The 20,106-nt window shown below is 41.7% G+C and overlaps 1 protein-coding gene across 1 annotated transcript in view; it reads right to left on the bottom strand.

The window, feature by feature from the left end:
- Positions 1–7,997: 7,997 nt before the first annotated feature.
- LOC144255378 (arginine--tRNA ligase, cytoplasmic-like) overlaps positions 7,998–20,106 on the bottom strand; it is a 51,625-nt gene continuing 39,516 nt past the window's right edge. Inside the window, 2 exon segments of the mRNA XM_077799945.1 lie at positions 7,998–10,457; positions 14,885–14,950. Of these exon segments, the coding sequence (XP_077656071.1) occupies positions 10,314–10,457; positions 14,885–14,950 (210 nt within the window). The 3' untranslated portion in view covers positions 7,998–10,313.

Raw genomic sequence — 20,106 nt, 5'->3', positions numbered from 1 at the left:
CTCTAATATTATAGAGTGATATTGATAATAATAAGAACATTAAATTATACCTTATATTCTAAAATTTACCAGTACATTTTAACTAAATGGACGTCTACTTAGAAAAAGTTTATTTTAGATAATTTCTGTTGAAAACAGGGGTGCAAGAACTATTTAAATATTTAAGGGAGCAAACTATTAATTTCTGTTAAGTCTCATGACATAATGAACTTTAATCACAATCAGTATTATCAGGATTTTTTTCCAACAAATATTTTAATGTTCCCTTCTATGCACCAGGCACCAGCTACACACCATAGCAGGGTCACAGAGGCTATGAAACATGGCATGGTGCTCAGGTGAGTGATTCTAGAGCACCAAGTGAACTTACAAAAGGAAATACCTGGGTGGGGTGAGATTTGCATTCACTCGCAGGTACACAAGTATGTAGAGGATCAAGTCGCCCTTTTCTGTGCATACTGTCCCTCATGCAGTTCTTTAATCCTCACTATGTAATGTGCTTATTGATTTCTTTGATTTTTCTCACAACTTTGCTGCTCACTATTCCTTCTCAAAAATCAATTGTTATAATAATAATAGCTAAAAAAAATAAAAGTAGACTCCAGGTATCAAAAAGAAAATCAATTGTTATTTCATGACTTCACAATTAAGTCTTTTGTGTCTTTCTAAAGTTTCATTGCACATTGTATGTTAGTTTAGCCTCTGCACTCCAGCCTTATGTACAGATTGGTGAAATGTCTCGTTCCTTCAGATTTCACCCAGGAGTGCTCCACCACTATGAGCTTCGTCATAGCCCTTTTAATTGTTATTTTTTGAGATGAGGTGAGGCTGGCCTCAAACTTGTGGTCACCTGCCTCAGCCTCCTGTGTCCTTGTGTGCCCTGCAGCTGGCCTCTTCCTTTTCATTGATGCCTTATTGGTCTGTTGATGACTCTGGGATGACCACTGGTGCTTGTTCTAAATCTCATTTGTTGTGTTGTATGTAGGCACGTTAGAGAGGAATATAAAATATTGGCGTTTGTATGTATTATTTGTAGAGGCATCTTCTCAAAATATATTTTGCCCTATACTTAATTGAGTTGCATTCTATTTTTTTTTTCTTTTTTCTGGTGCCAGGGACCTAATCTGGCCTTGTGTGTGCTAGACAGGTGCTCTAGCACTGAGCTCTCTCCTAGCTCAGGCCAGGAGTTTGCTTCTGCTGTGTGTGTGTGTGGACCCCTGATAATACTGATAGCCACTTCAATAGATGCAGCTCTTCAGGTGTTCCCTTCCTTCTTAAAAGTCTTTTGCAGCATTGAGTTTTAAACACATCCAAGGTTTTCTCCCCATGATTAATACTTAGGTGGAATGTGCCAGAAAACGAAAGCTTGATTTCTCTCTGTGTTTAGGGTACCTCAGTAACTCTGGAAAAATCATGTGATGATTTTTTTATACACAGTACAGAAGTCCAGATAAGGAGGATCCCAGTCTGAAGCGCTAATGTAGTGGTGCCCCCTCCTCCAGATAAGAATCTTAAATAAGCTTCTCCAGATATGCTCATCCTAATTTTCTTTAAACAGAATGTCAGGAAAAATTTTTTTGCAAACAACTCAATGGGGGTTAGAATGCAGACTTGATATTACTTCTGCTTTTGTGGCAAAGCTGGGAAAACCTCTTGACTAATCTTACAGATGGTACGCAAAGTACTTTCTGTGATTTAAAACAAACAAACAAAAATTAGGTAGACTTCTAGGAGCTTGGGATGCTGAGGCAGGAGGATAGTAATTTCAAAGCCAGTCTCCACAAAAGAGAAGCACTTAGCAACTAAGTGAGACCTTGTCTCTAAATAAAATACAAAAGAGGACTGGGGATGTGACTTAGTGTTTGAGTGCCCCTGAATTCAATTCCCTGTACCCCCCACAAAAATGCATGAATCAAGTTTTAATAAACTGTATGATGGTTGGATGTGCCTGTCCATTATACCATTTTCTTTTTTGGATTCTAATGCATGGTTTGGCAGTGCAAGAACTCTATAAAATGAACACATTCAATAAAAAGTAAGTACATGGATTTTTTAAACAATGATGTAGCAAGGCCATGAAGGGCAGTTTCCTGCTCTGGGAACCCTCAGTAATTGATGATCATCACAAGTGGCCATGATTTCCTCATCATGAAGAGGTTGTGAAAGCCTCTGCAGTGCAGGAGTCTCTGAAGCTGTTAAGAGTACCTGTCTGTTCTGTTCAGAGCCTTTTGGTGGAAGAATCCCATATGGGCCTGCCTGATTTGTGGACATCATCTGAAGACTCACAAGTGAGGAACACCTTGCCACCAGGTCCCCTGCAGCCTTAAACAGGGCTTGTTTTTAAAGAGTGTGTCAGGGATCCTTGGAGGAGAATAACAGGAATGTAAGGTCAACCCTGTGCTCCTGGAGAAAGGGGGATGCTATAAGTCTCATCTCAGGGTCACGTGTGAAAAGTTAAGTGGTCTGAAAAAAATATTTGGTCCTTTTAGACATAAGAACAATTTGCAGTAGAATGGCCTTTGAAATAGAGACAACAGAAAATATTAGCCAGATCTTTCCATTTTTTAATGTAGAAACTCAAAGCTATAAATTTTCTTTTCAGAATTGCCTTCTTACTATCTCAAAGGTTTGGTATATTGTGTCCCTTCTCCCTCTTTTTTCAAATATTTCTTTTTATTTTTCCCCTTCATTTCTTTTATGATCATTCTTTCTCAAGTCTATTATGTAGTCTTCAGGGGTTATAATGGCTTTTACTTTTCATCTTGTTATTTTCTAATTTTATTCCATTATGATCTGATTGAGTGTAAGGAATTATCTCTAATTTTTGAATTTGAAAAACTCTCTTTGAGCCCTAAAATATGATGTATTTTAGAAAAAAATCCACGTGCTACTGAGAATGAAATGAATTTATTTGTCAATGCATGAAATATTTGATGGATGTCTGTTGGGTCCTTTTGATTAATAATGCTTTTTAGTTCTGAAGAGTTTTTACTTAGTTTATGTCTAGATGACCAATCTAATGGTAAGAGAGGTGTGTTGAAATCAGCCAGTATTGTGGTCTCTTTGATTCTTTATATTCAGAAGGGTTTGTTTTATATGTGCAGTTGCATCAATGTTTGGAGTACAGATAATTACAATCATTATATTTTTTGGATGATTCCTTTAACCAGTATGAAAAATGCTACCATAAGCAAGGAAGTGCAGGCAACTCTTTGATATAAATTTTTTTGTTTGGATATACTTCCATTAGTAGTGTTGCTGAATCCTCTGAAAGGTCTGCATTTAGTTTTCAAACTTTTTATCAAAATGGGTATACTATTTTACATTCCATCCACCAGTATGTAAAATTTCCTCTTTCTCAACAGCCTCATCAGTGTTTGTAATTTTTTTCTCTTTTGTAATAAACTTTCTAAATTGGTGGCATTGGTGCAGTTTAGACTTTCCTTTCCTTGACAGCTTATGAAAGTGAGAATATACAGAAATGAGGAGGATTTAAACACTGCCATATTTCAGTTTGTGCTTAATGAAACTTTATATATTCTTTCTCAATAATTTGGTAGCTACAGTTTGGTATATCTATATATACATATATAATCTCTCTGTGTGTGTGTGTGTGTGTAAATGTACGTCTTGATTAAAATATAAATCCACCCTTACTTCAGAGTGGATTTATAATAAATTCTTTACCTAAAACCATTTCAGCTATAAGTTTGTTTAAAGCTTCTATGTTTATATTTATTTTCAGAATGCAAAACATACTCATGTGTATGCATATGTGTTACTTGTATACATACATGTAAAGTTGTAAAGGTTTCATGTATATGTGTGTACAGTGTAATAATTGGGGTCACTGAAGTTCACTTAAAATTCCTGACTCTCAGTTATGTCATTTTTAAGATGTTCTTGAGGAATATCTGTTTAGTGGAATTAAATCTGACAGCATACCGGAAGGCTCCTGACACATACCAGCAGCCAGCCCATGAGACTGGTCCACAGAAACCCATGCCTCTGCCCTTCCTTTCTTGTAGGACACAGTGCAGATTCTAGGCTCCATTCCCCTACTTGGTGAGAAGCCCTCACTGGAGTTTCTCCCCTGCTCCCCTCCTGTGTGCAGGTCATCGTTGCTGGGATGGAGACTGCATGATCTGAGGGGAACATAAGAAAAGCAAAGCAAGCGAAAACCCTGTGACACGGGCTTCTGGAAAGGAACTTACAGCTATTTCAATGGATAAAAGTTAAAGGGGACATACTATCTCGATTTGATTTACTTTACATGAGAAAAAAGGCCTCACATTATTGAAACAAATGAATAATGGTTAAGGCTACTTCTATGTGATTTGCAGGCTCTGTTTTATTAACATAACATTATATGATAGGTATTGTAATGTTAACAGACTGAAAAATGGGTAATGAAATAAGTGCTGTGTTGGCTTTTTTGGCACAATAAAAGATATCCGATTTATGTGTCATTTATTATCTCTTCCCTTCTCCTTTTTAAAAATTTTAAATCAGGATAATTTTGGCCATCTCATGGTAGGTGAGTCATTGACAGTCCTATATAAAATAAAAGTGAAAAATTATTGTACTCTTATTTGATATCAAATAGTATGTTTTTACTTGCTAATAACTATGTTATTTAAACCTCATGATACATGATGATGTTATCAATATAATTGGCTTGTTTCATGTTGACTTGAAATGATATTTAAAGAATAAATTTACTTTTCTCAATTTTTTTTTACAAATTATCAAATTTCATACCATAATTAAATACCGTTTTCTTCATAAATAGTAATAATTCTACCTAAATTATTTTAAAATACATTTATTATCCAACTTTGGAAGAAATGAAGTTATTTAAAAGTTTTGGCTTTTATATTAAGGTAAGGATATATATATATATATACACACACACACACACACATACACATATATACATTTCAACCATTTTTAAGTGCATAATTTTGTGCTATTAAGAGCATTCACATTGATGTACAATTGTCACCACCATGCATCTTCAGAAGTTTTTAATCTAAAAACTAAAACTCATGAAAAACTGTATCCCTTTCCCTTAGTCCCAGGCAACCACCACTCCAATTCCTGTTGCTGTTAATTTGATTCCTCTGGCTATTTCATGACTGACTTCTTTTACAAAGTATGATCTCTTTATTGTTCATTGTTATTGTAGTCTATATTTACTTTTTATAATCCCAGTTAGTTTATCATTGTGTATTTGTGTCACATTTTGTTTCTTATTCACCTGAGGATAGACATGACACACAGATAATTGCTTTAACATTTTTTTTTTTGGCAGTGGGGGGTTCTTTGTGTGCACCCCAGTGGAAGAAATGCTGGATCATTTATTAATTCAGGGATAAATTATTTGAGGAATCACTGCTTTGATTTCTACAGTGGCATCACTATTTCAAATTGCCACAAAACCTAGCAAAACTTCAAGTTCTACACATACTTGTCCAAATGCATTTTGTCATTTTTAAAAAAAAATTTTTTAGTTGTAGATGGACACAATACCTTTATTTTATTTATTTTATTTTTTTTTAATGTGGTGCTGAGGATCGAACCCATTGCCTCACACATGTTAGATGAGCGCTCTACCACTGAGCCACAACCACAGCCCCTTGTCATTTTTTAATGAAACTTTTCCTAGTAGATATGAAAGGGTTTCTCATTGTGGTTTTGCTCTCCATCTCCCTGATGAGTAGAGGTGCAGGGCATGTTTTAATGTGTTTGTTATCCATTTGGATATCCTCTTTGGAGAAATTCGGTCTTCAAGTTGTTTGCTCATTTCCTAGTTACTCTTTTTCATTCAGCTATAGGTCTCTTTAATATTCTGGATATTATTTCTAATCAGATGTGTGATCGTGAGAATCTTTCCCTCCTTTATAGGTGCTGCTTTTTCACTTTCTTCATAGTGTCCAATGATGCAAAAAAGGTTTTAATTTTGATAAAATCAAACTGTTTTTTTTGTGTTATTTGTACTTTTTGTGTCATATTCAGGAAATCATTGCCAAACACATTATTAGGAAGATTTCTTTTTTTACTCTTTCATTGATATGCTTCTCTTCTACGTGATTCCCACACCCTCGCACCATTCCATGACTCAGCGCTCAGCACCCTGTGCTGGTAATCTGGCTCCTGGCCACATCATCCCCTGCAGAGTGCAAAACTTCCTCCAAGTCTCAAGTGCTGCGTCCCTCCTGGTGGCTCAGGGAAGGGTGGACTCCATCCCTCCAAGTTTTAATACTAGTTTTCTCTCAGATGTTTTAGGATCTTGCTCCAAAGGAGTATTTCTCATGAAAACACTTTCAATAACATTTCTCATGTGTTTTGTGATATTTTTATGCTGCTCTCATACAATAGCACAGATATTTGATTTTTCTGAGATTTTTTTCCTTTTGCACTATGAAATCTATCATTTTGTTATACATATTTCTATGAATGCCCATAAGCATCCATTAGTTTCTCATTATTTTTCTTTTTCTACTTTTTTAAATGTTAATTATTTCATGCTATTGCTTCTGCCCTTATTTTCCTTTTGTTAGATTTTATAGTTTGTCCTTTAAAATTTTATTTCATGTTTTTGCCAATTATTGTGATTTGTTTTCCAATAGAGTTTCACTCTTCATCTCTTAAATTAAAGAGACTTTTAAAAAAATTTATTGGCATCTAATTCTTCTCCAGAGTTGTCAAATTAGCTGGAAAATCATCATTCTCCCAATCACTTCCACCCTAGGGAATACACTTGTATGAGGGCTGTGTGAGGTCAAGAGCATCATTTGTGTGTGTGTGTGTATGTGTGTGCATACGCATGCATGTGCACACATGAGCACCTGCATGAATCGTAACATTTCACAATGTGAGCTTTCCTTAAGTCTGGTGAACTTTGGCTCTAGTGTAATATATGTCTGAAAATCGCAGACATTTTGGTGGTACTTCTCAAAATTGCCTAGTGATCAACTTCACCAAGACCAGAATCCCCTATACTCCTCTGATCTGAGTATTCTCAGGATGACATCTCCTCCTTCTGCTTAGGCAAATGACAGTTCTTCTGTTCAAATTCCTTTTTTTTTTTTTTTTGAAGGGTTTACAAAGCTATGAGTTTGGTGCATAAGCATCACAGAAGCACAGAAACAACACATATGCTGTTTGTAAAGAGCTTGGGCACAGCGGGGAAGCTGCAGCAAACATGGGCATAGATATCAGATATGGGAATGACGTTCTACAGCACTGAAGACCCAAAGGAGACTGAGTGGAGGTGAACAGTGTAAATCCAGAGCATGAATTTCTGTTACTTTGTATATGAGTTCTTGGCAATAGAAATTCAGTATGGATTTCAGAACAGAAAAAAAAAAAAGTGATGTTCTCTGACTTAAGATAAAATGCTGCACCTGGGAGTGTTATGTAAGTACCACTCAAGAAGGAGCAACCATATTTTCTTACAGTGAATAATAAAGTACTGAAGTTTTGGAATTAAATCTTAAAAAATAAATATGGAAGAAATAAATCATGCTGTGAGGATTTTAAAGCATTTTTTAATATGGACCTCTACTGGATGCATTTACATGAATTTTTATGCCTATATTCTGGGCAAAATATTAGAATATAATAATTTGTAAGTGCATTTATAAGACATTCATATCCTACTGAAGTTGTAACAAATGTTATTGTTCTGTACGTTCTTCAAGTTTCCTACAAAACATTTTATCATAATTTGTCTCAGAAGATATTAATCTCTAAGGAAGAACATGAGATTTCTTTTTGACAAATACATAAAACTGGTTCTTCATTTAAGATGCATTAATTTAATGAATAACACACAGCCTGATTGAACAAAGGAATTTTCCAAATTGACTTAATAATCATTCAATATACTGATTCTTGTGTGTCACTGCAGGGTGAACCATATTAAAGCTCTGTGGCAAATTATGATCAAGTGTGAACGGATTTCATCTTGTTGGGATTTTTGTCATCGTCCAGAATTAGTCTTGTTGGGCACAGTGTCACATACCTACAATTTCAGTGGCCCAGGAGGCTGAGGGAGGAGGATGACAAACTTAGCCTCATCAACTTAGGCCCTAAGCAACTTGGTGAAACCCTGTGTCAAAATAAAAATTAAAAGGTGTGTGTGAGGTGTGTGTGTGGGGGTCTCTCTCATCCATCAAGAAGGTCCACAGAATAGGGTAGAGAAAACTGGCTGTGGAATCGCTAATCAAGACCTCCGGAGACCAAGCAGGAAGCAGGTCTGATTTTATTGTATAGTTATCATGTATATATACTCAGGGAGTAGTTAAACAGATTATAGGCAGCCACCAGTGCAATGTCTGCTAACTGTCCTTGCAATGACCAGTCAAGGAGCAAGCCATGAAGCTAGCACAGAGACTGCAACACATGGCCTCAGGGCTATGCCTATGGGATAAGCTGTCTTTGCTCATGTGCCTAGCACAAGGGGAGTGGCCTGCCACTCAGACGCCCTTAACATATGCCATGTATGTACTTGTCCCCACATCTCCCTCATCTGACTGTGCTGCAAGGACTTCTGCCAGCATTGCTGTTTTTCATTTGGTGGCCTTTACATGATTATGTAAGTGTCTCACAACACAAGAAAAAATTATCACTATGATAAACAGTAGGGCCAGGGTAATAGCATTATAAGGGTTAGTTACATTGGCTAACAAGTTTTTCCAATGTTCATTCAATCCCTGGAAGAAAGAGGAGTTTGTCAAGATAGACATCTTAGTCTCATTGATTTTGACAATTACCTTCGTAAGGTTATGCATAGTTATAACATAGTTAGCATCCCAAGTGCCCTTAATATACTGAGAAAAATTGGAGAAGTCTAAGGTCATATTTTCAGTTACAGTGTATTGGGTGACACAAATGCTATGGAATTCAGGGTCATAATTGAGCCTTTGCAACATAAACAGAATATCTAGTTGTTCTTGGTGAGGTCTAGTTCTTACTGATGACTAAAATAGCAGATCAGGACAGTTTATTTAAGTCATTTTGGATAGCAAAGTCTTCTGCCATGGCAGTAGACACATTGTTCACAGTCTGAGCAGTCTGGATACTCTGAATGAGGGAAGCAGTGACAGTGGCTGTGGTTGTGAAATTTTTCTTATCAAAGAGATAAGCTATGGCAGTGACACATTGATGATGAGGCTAATTGCACACCTTGTCTGATGTAGGATCTCATTCAGAAGGTTCTTCATCTCCATGCCCCATGGACTCCTCCACTCTCGGACAGGGTCACTGGAAGCCAGATTGCTGGGGGCACTCTGAGGATAAATATACCTTTAGCTTTCACAGCAGGATGTATTGACTGCACAAGGGATCTCTGAATGAGTGATGTTTATGCCATCAGTATCATTGATTATTGGCATGGCAAAGGGTGGTGTCACACAAGCTTGTGCATAGTGGGTATGGGTATCATTTGGCACAAAGACAAATCCATGGTCAGGGTCTGGACTCAATATTAACTCATTCATCCAGCCGGCTGCTGCCCATTTGATGGGCCTAGCAGCTAGCAATATTAGTGTGATATCTATCTTGCCATAATGGTTTTCTGCATACCGGTTGTTAACGCCTTGTCCCTGTAGCAGGTACTGCAGTTGCCCATATGATTTGGGGGCACATCAATTACTTTCCAGGGAGCTGTGTCTGCCCAGGTGCATAGATGTTTCCCCCAAGAGAAATTTCTCCTATCAAGGAGATAAGCTATGGCAGTGACACATTGATTTCATGGGATGCTATCATTATCTGAAGGGGACTTTCAAAAAGCATTGTTAGGCATGTTGACAGCAACAGTTTCTTGCATTTGCCATGGGGGAGTCTATGGCTATAGGTAGCATTAACTATAACTCTAAGGTCAGTGAGAGACAGCCCAACATATTACTTATTATAGCTATCTACAATAGTTTCTATGGCAAGAGCAAAACATAGGGGACTGTCTGGATTATAGGTTTCACTATTCACTATGGAGAAACAAATGGGCAAAGTAGGTATGGAAATACTGGCATTCCAGGGTACAATTACCTTCTGGATGGATAACTCAGGTTTAATAAGGTTGGAGTTATTAGAGAAGAGCTTAGGTAAAGTCCCTTCCCAATTATCAACAGCCAGAAAGGGTGGTTTAGTGACCAGGGCCCAATTTTCTTGGGCCATGATACTGTTGATGGTTAGAGCTGAGCATAAGAATAGAAAGAAGACCTGTCCAGGAGAATTAGGACCATGACCCTGGCTTTCTCCAATAACTTGGCCTGGTGTATTAGCCTTTTACATCACCCCATGTGATCTCATGATGGAGTTTTCTCTGGTATCCTTTTGCTCTTGCATTTTTCCTTCCTCTCTTCTTGGATTGTGGAGCAGGCCATCATGGTAGGTAGGCATCCAGGTTCAGACATGGCAAGCTTGAATCCAGGTAGGCTGTGGATTTTTTTCTGGGAAGACAAAAGCAAAACCCCTACCTAACACCAGAAGCAGTGAAGGCTCCAACCACCAATTGGTTAAGGGGTCCTTATACTGCATTAGTGGTAAATGGGACGATCTGATCAAAGGGGCTCAATGCTTGAAGGCAGGTGTACAATCATTGCCCTTAGGCACTGTTAAAAAAGTAAAGAGGATAGTATTAAGAATATCATAGGGAGTCTGTGGGAGTCTGTCTCCCCCCTTTTGTTTTAAAATGGCTGCTTTTAGCTCTTTGTGGGCTCTTTCTACTATACCTTATCCCTGGAGGTTGTAAGGAATACCATTGGTATGTTTAACTTGGAACAGAAATCCTTAAATGCCTTACTGATATATGTGTGGCCATTGTCTGTTTTTATTTGATATGATCCTCCCATGGTTGTAAAACAATGTAAGAGGTGAGAACAGATGTGTTTAGATTTTTCTCCTGGGGCTGTTGTTGCCAGGAGGACCCTTGAGTAGGTGTCTATGCATACATGCACATATTTCAAATGCCCAAAGGATTGCAGATGAGTGATATCCCTTTGCCATAGGGTGTTGGACTTTAGACCTCTAGAATTAACACTTTGTGGTTGTAAAGATCCTGTGGGAAAGAAGGGAGCACATTTAATGCACTGTCTAGTAATTAGTTTGCAATTTTCTTTTGTTAATTGAGAGAATAAACAGTTTGTGCAAGCTATGGGCTAATTGATGGAACTCGCTTGCTGTGCAGCTTGATTGCCTGCTTGGGTAAGGAGGCCTCATAAGCTTCATGGGTCAGGTTATAGCCTCCTCATTTAGTTGTGACAAAGGCCAAGGCAACCCAGAATGGGCTCAGATATGCTGAATATAAAGAAGATTAGTCCATTCTTCTAAGAAGGTTTGAACAGATTTTTGGAGCAGGGTAACCATATTGGTATCATTCTTTATGGAAGCAAAAGGCAGTCTAGGATTGCCATGGCACAATACTGGTTATCAGCCACAACATTAATAGGGTCAAGGAGCTGTTGCAAGACCAGATTTATAGCGGATAATTCTAGTGCTCTGGGAGACCCAGGGGAATAATTATATCGGAAGGTCCTTTTTACCCCAGCATCAGGGTGGAAATAGATTATGCCAATTTTTCTGGAAGAGCTGGCATCTGTGAACACCACGGGCGCACCAGGAATAGGTTGGCCCAGTACTACTTTGGTTGCTTTAGAAGCACAAGGGAAATGGTTTGAAGGATTTTTAATGGAGGCATATGACAGTCAAGAAACTCAGTGAAATTAGCCATGGCCACTTGAAAGTTAGGGCTAAACATCACCTCTAAACTTGTGAGAGGAGTTATGAGCCTATCAGGTTCTTTTCCCAGCGCTCGTAGTAGAACCTTTCTCAATGAAGTGATCATCTGTGAAATGCCTTCTACTTGACTTTGGACTCTTTTTTGTGCACCAGAGAAAGAGTGCACCCATGATATGATATTGTCTGGCTCTTGCCAGATGACTTCAGTAGAAAGCCCAGAAGCTAGGCATACTTCTTAGGGTCATAGCATTTTATCTTCATGTTGTTTAGGGATGCATTAACCAATTCCAAAGCCTTAAGGGCTTCTGGGTAAAATTCCAGGGGGAATTTAAATGTGGGTCTCTCTTTAGCAAATCAAATAGGGGCCTCATTTGTTAAGTGATATTTAAAGAAGGCCTAAGCCAATTCAGATGTCCCAAGATAGTTTGCATTTGGTTCAAAGTAGACTTCTCAGGGAGAGTGATATGAGGAGCCACTTGCATAACCGCTCCTGGCAGGATACAATGTCCTAAAAATTTAAAAGGGAGTTCTTTTTGGATGTTTTCTGGAGCAATAGTTAATCCCAATTCATTGAGGTTTTCAATCAAAGCTGTGAAAGCCTGTTGCAACATAGCCTCTTCTTTTATGTGCTAAGAGTAGGTCATCCACGTAGTGTAACACAACAAGTTTTTATATTGCTCAAGGCCTCTTGGAGCTTGAACAACAAACAATGACAAACAGCGGGGCTGTTTTTCATGCCTTGTGGTAACACTTTCAACTGAAAACTTTGTGGGGGCACCAAGTCTGGTCTGCGTTTGTGTAAACATTTATACATTTTAATTTTTTATATAATATCTGTGTATATTTTATATTGATAAATGACAAAATGTGGTATAAAGTGCATGGATTTTATGCATTCATGACATCTAATTTTTTGTTAAGGTTTTTGAATATTCAGTCACACGTTTTGTCTTTGAGTGTATCAAATGCTTGCCAGTCTCCAAACATGTTAACAATACATTTACTAAAAAAAGGTTTTTGTACAAGTGTACCCTTGTAGTTCAAACCTGTGATGTTCAAGGATGAGCTGCATTTGGTACTTTCCTAAATCCTATCAGATACTTGTTTGGGGGTGTTCTTTTGTGCCTCTGAGATTTTGACAGGAGCTCAGAAACTTGTGGTGATGAACCCAGCCTAATTCCATCTTAAGATTGGGGGCCATCTCATCACAAAGTCATGAAAAGTTAATTTCCGTTTTACTATAAATTACTGAGATTTCTAAACTGGTGTGGAATTCCTGCCCATGCCTTGAACTCACCCATGCCTGACTTTCCCTGACCAGAGAACAACCCTCTCTGAAACCTCAGTGGCGCCTCATAAATTTTGATGTTGGGATCTGAATTTACTCCCTACCTTGAAATACCATGCCATGTAGATCATTAACCTGCTCTCTGCTCTTGTTTTATGTTTACCAGAACCTGTTAGCTGTAAGTTCCCAAGACACCCCCTTTGTAACTTTTTGTACTGTGTAAACCTTCTCTTCCCTGGGAGCTGGGCTGATCTCTAGCCTGGGGTTGGGAGAGACAGTGGCTGATGACCTCTTTGAGTACACAATACAAGCTTGCCTTAATTTGATTTAACATTGGAGTAAGTGGTCTTTTCTTTGTGTTGTGGTTCAACAGTGGCTCTGGAAGAAGCAGAGGTTGGAGCTTGGCAGGTGTGCCATTCCTCTCTGGAATGACAGAGCACCAGGTGTGGATACGGATGAAGATGTCAGGCACGTTCCCTGGGGCAGACCAGCTCTGCCTCTCTTCATGTGACATTCATTTACTTAATGTCATTTACACAGGTGCCTCAATTTCCTTTTCTATAAGTTGGGTATGATAATAATAATCATATTGGAGCCTCCACACCACTGTTTAGGGCTTAGGTGAGTAAATAAACCTGCTCTGTGCTCCTCTAAGCCTGGCTAGGAGTCCATACTCCAGCATCAGCAGGTGCCACTACTGGTGTTGACACCTCTCCTCAGGTGCAGTAGACATGGACAGGACCAGTGGCAGCACCCAGGGCTGCTTCTCCCTCCCAGAGGGAGAAGGGGCCAGAGCTGGTATCCTGATATCCCCAGAAGCAAGGTGTTCTGCCCTTTTTATACTTTCTAGGCTTCCTCTGTTCTCCTGCCTCTTACCCTTATCTTTCTCCTTCCAGTTTAAGTTACTAAGCCCAGGAGTGCTGGGTGGGATGGCTCAAAGGTGGGACACAGGTGGGCTGAAGGGGGAAGGGCAGGATGGAGCAGCCCAGGACACATTAACAACCTTATAGCTCCCTGTGTATGGGGGGGACAATTCCTGGGACAGGTTACCTTGGCAACAGGTTGGAGCAGGGGCAGGTTCTTGATAAGGGTGGAAGAAGGGCTCTGAAGGAATTAATATTTCAATACCTCAGGGGACAGTCTCCAACTTCCCAGACTCAAATTGGCCTCCTTGATCCACCTGACTCAATTTTCCTTTATCTATACTGACTGACTGCCTAATTCTGGCTACAATGTCACCCTGTTGTCAGTCAAAATTCAAGAGACAGACTTGGGCTGGTCTTTCTGGAGACTTCTCTGAGACCCCAATAAAACTGGAGTGCAGGAGTGGTACACTCTCCCTCTCCTCTCTGAGTGGACTCTCACTTGAGAGTGTCCCCTTTTCCTTTTCCCTATCCCTTCAGTAAACTCATGCGTGTTACTCTGAGCAACATGTCTGAAACCTTTCTGATGTGATCATAGAATCAGGGGTTGAAGAGAGACTTTGCTGTGCCTCCATCTCCCTGAAGGCCCCACATCTTCATGTTGAACCTACAGGTGTAACACCTTCTTCCCCAAACGTGGTCATTGTCCCTGATGTCTGATTTAACATTCTGAATTCATCAAGACTTTCACATGTGACATTGATTTGGGGGGTCATTTAACTCTTGAAGCATGATGATTTTGCAAATGTGTTTTGTTTGTGAGCACACCTGGTGTTTGATAGGTTCCTGCCTGGTGCTCCCTGTTCATCTCACCTCTGTGCTTGTGAGAATTTGATGTGACTGGCATCCTTCCCACCTGTATACACTTGGTGCTTAAAAAGTTATGGTGAGAGGGCTGGGGATGTGGCTCAAGCTGTAGCGCGCTCACCTGGCATGCTTGCAGCCCGGGTTCAATTCTCATCACCACAAACAAAGATGTTGTGTCCACCGAAAACTAAAAAAATAAATATTAAAAAAAAAATTCTCTCTCTCTCTCTCTCTCTCTTTAAAAAAAAAAAAGTTATGGTGAGAAACTGATGTAACTCCATTTTTGAAAAAAGCTTCTACCTCAAAGCCTATCCAAGGAAGGGGGCATGACCCTTGTCCTTGGAAAAACTCACAGAGCACTCCTAGGCACATAGCCACCCTGCTGAGATGTTTATCTGTAAATAACAGGAGAGATCTGCCACACCAGGTGTCCCTGACTCAGTTAGGCTAGGTGAGGACCCACAGCAACCCCCTAGCAACCACCAATCAGCATGAGACAGGGAAAATACCTGGGATGTCAGATGATCCCCCAGTAGTTTATGGTGGTTGATAACATGCTGGGAAACCATGTAGTTTGGCACGTACAACCCTCATGGTTTAAACCAATCAGTTCAAAGGAATCCCCTTCTTATACTAACCAATTACCCTTACCCAACTTGTTCCTGCTAGTGAATGTGCTAATCAATGTTAAGAGTTGTTGTTTGATTTTCCCACGGTATGGAATGATTTGCTGTGTGATGTTGTGACGCATAGAGTATCCCCCAAAAACCTATACAATCTCACTGAACAAAGGACCAGGACTCACTCCCTAGGACCACCACTGTGTCTGAACGGTTGTGAGCCCAGGCTCAAGCTCGCAATAAAGACTCAGATTCTGCTCCTGGAGGTCTATTGGGGTCCCAGGAATCTGTCATTACAATAGTTACATCATTTAACAGGAGAAGAGAACCAGGATTTACCCAGGGCCTCTCTGACTCCAATTCCCAAGGATCCTACTGCACAGCCAACTTTTAAGATAAAAAAGTCCTCTAGCCTTTGATAGATAGAGATTCTCCCCATTCTCCTCCATTTGCTATGCACACAGATCCCCTGAGAGCTGGGAGGCACACTCTTGATTCAGGGGGTCCTGGGAGGGCTGAGGGTCTACACTTCCCTTATCCCATAGGTGACACTCATTCCTGGGACTCAGGTGGTATTTTGAGGACCTAGGGGCAGGTCACCTATGCCCTGAGGGCAGACATCTCTAGGGAAGAGCCAAGACTGAAGGGAAATCAAGAAAGGAGAGATGGGCAAGCAAGAAATGAAAGATGATGGAGACCAGACATACATATACACAAGAGTTTATTTGTCACAGCTGACAAAGACCATCTCTCTATAGAGTAGAGAGGAAAAACAGGCTTGGGTTTCCGGGACTTTTATGGGGCAGGCTCAGGAATCAGAGCCAGGCAGTCCTAATGCGCACCCTCAGAAATGCCTTCTTGGGCGGGGAAAGAGAAATCTTTTCCTTAAAATGGCAGATGTCACTTAAGATGGCCGTCCAGATGCTAAACAAGGACTTTATAGCTTGGTTTAGCTTCTGCTGAGTGCCAGGCCCACAGATCTTTCCAGGATTAATGGGGCAGAACTGTTGTGAAGGCCTCAGGTATATCCTGGCATCTAGAATGGTTATTTCCAAGGAAAAGTTAGAGGACATCCTAGGGGGGGCTGGAGATATAGCTCAGTTGGTAGAGTACTTCCTTGTAGGCACAAAGCCTGGGGTTCAATCCCCAGCACCAAGGGAAAAAAAAGAAAAAGAAGATATTCTAGGGAGGTAACCTCTTTCCCTTCACCTCTCCTGAGTTTACTCACAGAGTCTGTTTTCTTGTCACAGTATTGGATGTCAAACCCTCCTGGAGACAAGAGAGGCGGGTCACATCCAAAACAAGACTTATCAGTGATCTCCCAGACACCACAGCCATAAAACTTTGTCTGCAGACAGCTGAAGAATTCAGGAGGCTCCAGGAACAGTCCCACCACTAGGAATCTTGAAGCAGGTGATAAGGGAGGGCAATAAATCTCCCTGGGCTCAACTAGAGTCCAGCACCTCTGAGCACCACTGGTGCTACTAGAAGTCACCTATGGTGGCTTCTTCTCATCTCTGAAACCCCTTCCTCCAGCCCAGGGCATATAATCTTGAAGCTTCCTTCCCTCCTTCTTTCCTCCCTGTCTTCCTTCTCAGCACTGGAGATTGAAGCCGTGGTTGTTCTACCACTGAGCTACACCCCCAGAGTTTTCATTTTATTTTGAGAAAAGGTCTCACTAAGTCACCCAGGCTGGTTTTGAACTTCCAATCCTCCTTCCTCAGCCTCCTGAGCACGCAACAAGCCTCAGCACCTGGCTGCTCTCTCCGATTCTTTGGTTTTTCTACCTGCAGAACGTTTTATCTCATCCCCTCTCCCTCCGTGTTTTGCTTCCGGATCAATTTGTCCATCTTTCTGGGTCTGCCTTTTCTCTGTTACATTCTGTGTCTTGAAAATAGATTTTTAAGAAAACCAATTTAGAAACAAATGAAAAGTAAATCCAAGGTGGCAGGTCAACTAAATACCAAGTTGCCCTTATTCTGATTTATTTTTTAAACCTTGAATTGTTTTGTTGTTGCTATGAAAACATAGCTCCCCTTCTTCTCAGGAAGACCATCCTCAGGCTTCATGCTGCTTCTGGCAAGTCCCTTCGAACTGGGTAGCCAGAGTAGTCCTACCGCTGGATCCAAATGCAACTACTGAGGGAGAAGGAGCGGTTAGTGAGCAGAGGCTCCTAAATCCTGCCCTAAGTAGACGAGGGATCAAGAGAAGGAGACCCCTGAAGGAAGGTCGCTCTCCCGCTCTGGGACGCAAGGGTGTGGGGGGGAAAGGATTGTAACCGCTCTATCCCAAAGGAGAGGAAGGCTAACGCCAAGGCAGCAGTGCTGGGTCAGGAGGAGGTGGGAGGGGACCCTTGAACCACCGCACCTCCTGACGGAACAGTAGCAGCCCCGGAACTGCGCAGCCGCAGGGAATCCCAACCTTGGGGTCAGCGTGCAGCAGAATCAGAGACAGCATTGGCAGTTGCGGTGCAGGAGGCGGTTGATTGACAGGACACTTCCGGATCAGCAGCAGCTACCTCAGAGTTCGAAAAGGCATTCTCCTCAGAGGTAACTGAGGCCTTGCCCAGAGAGGAGGCCTCTAGAATGGCAGTGATTTCTGCAGCAACCCAGATCAAAGATCTCTAGGTGATCTTAGGCTGGCTGCAGCAGAATCAGAGACAGCAATGGCAGTTGCGGTGCAGGCAGCGGTTGATTGACAGGACACTTCAGGATTAGCAGCAGCTACCTCAGAGTTAGCAAAGGAATTCACCTCAGAGGTAACTGAGGCCTTGTCCAGAGAGAAGACCTCTAGCATGCCAGTGACTTTGGTGGCAACCCAGAAAAAATGATCTCTAGGTGATCTTAGACTGGCTTCAGCAGAATCAGAGACAGCAATGGCAGTTGTGGTGCAGGAGGCGGTTGATTGACAGGACACTTCGGTTTCAGCAGCAGCTACCTCAGAGTTAGCATAGGAATTCACCTCAGAGGTAACAGGCCTTGCACAGAGAGGAGACCTCCAGCACGGCTGTGACTTCTGCAGCAACCCAGAAAAAACACATCCAGGTGATCTTAGGCTGGCTGGCGGCACCGGAATCATAGCAATGGCTGTTGGGGTGCCTGCAGCGGATGATTGACAGGACAGGAGACTTCCAGTTCAGCAGCAGCTACCTCGGAATTACAAAGGAATTCACTTGCGAGGTACCTGCGGCCTGGGCCAGAGAAGAGACCTTCAAAACATCAGTGACTTTTGCGGTAGTCCAGAAAGATGTTCTCCAGGGGACCTTAGGCTGGCGGCAGCGGAATCAGAGACAGCAATCACGGTTGCTGTGCTGGTTGACAGGAGACTTCCAGTTCAGCAGCAGCTACCTCAGAGTTAGCAAAGGAATTCACCTCAGAGGTAACAGGCATTGCCCAGAGAGGAGACCTCTAGCACGGCAGTGACTTCTGCAGCAATCCAGAAAAAAGATCTCTAGGTGATCTTAGGCTGGCTGCAGCAGAATCAGAGACAGAAATGGCAGTTGTCGTGCAGGCAGCGGTTGATTGACAGGACACTTCCGGTCAGCAGCAGCTACCTCAGAGTTAGCAAAGGAATTAACCTGAGAGGTAACTGAGGCCTTGCCCAGAGAGGAGACTTCTAGCACTGCAGTGACTTCTGAGGCAGCCGGGAAAGAATACCTCCAGGTGATCCTAGACTGGCTGGCTGCAGAGGATTCAGAGACACCAATGGTGGTTGAGGTGTTGGTGGCAGTTGATTGACAGGAGACTTCCGGTTCAGCATCAGGTACCTCAGAGTTAGCAAAGGAATTCACGTCAGAGGTAACAGGCCTTGCCCAGAGAGGAGACCTCTAGCACCGCAGTGACTTCTGCAGCAACCCAGAAAAAAGATTTCTAGGTGATCTTAGGCTGGCTGTAGCAGAATTAGAGACAGCAATGGCAGTTGTAGTGCAGGCGGCAGTTGATTGAAAGCACACTTCCAGTTCAGCAGCAGCTACCTTGGAGTTAGCAAAGGAATTCACCTCAGAGGTAACTGAGGCCTTGCCCAGAGAGGAGACCTCCAGCATGGTAGTGACTTCTGTGGCAACCCAGAAAAAAGATCTCTAGGTGATCTTAGAATGCCTTGCGGCAGCGGATTCAGACACAGCAATATGGCATTTGCTGTGTCAGTGGCGGTTGATTGACAGGACACTTCCAGTTCAGCAGCAGGTACCTTGGAGTTAGCAAAGGAATTCACCTCAGAGGTAACAGGCCTTGCCCAGAGAGGAGACCTCTAGCATGGCAGTGACCTCTGCAGCAACCCAGAAAAAAGATCTCTAGGTGATCTTAGCCTGGCTGCAGCAGAATCAGAGACAGCAATGGCAGTTGCAGTGCCGGCGGCGGTTGATTGACAGGACACTTCCGATTCAGCAGTAGCTACCTTGGTGTTTGCAAAGAAATTCACCTCAGAGGTAACTGAGGCCTTCCCCAGAGAGCAGACCTCCAGCATGGCAGTGACTTCTGCGGCAGCCCAGAAAGAAGACCTCCAGGTGATCTTAGGCTGGCTGCAGCAGAATCAGAGACACCAATGTCAGTTGCTGTGCAGGCGGCGGTTGATTGACAGGACACTTACGGTTCAGCAGCAGCTACCTCAGAGTTAGCAAAGGAATTCACCTGAGAGGTAACTGAGGCCTTGCCCAGAGAGGAGACCTCCAGCACGGCAGTGACTTCTGCAGCAACCCAGAAAAAAGATCTCTTGGTGATATTCA

Source organism: Urocitellus parryii, chromosome 1, assembly GCF_045843805.1.
Source record: "Urocitellus parryii isolate mUroPar1 chromosome 1, mUroPar1.hap1, whole genome shotgun sequence".
Taxonomy (NCBI): domain Eukaryota; kingdom Metazoa; phylum Chordata; class Mammalia; order Rodentia; family Sciuridae; genus Urocitellus; species Urocitellus parryii.
The sequence above is the reverse complement of the archived record's forward strand: the minus strand, read 5'-3'. Positions and strand labels throughout refer to the sequence as shown.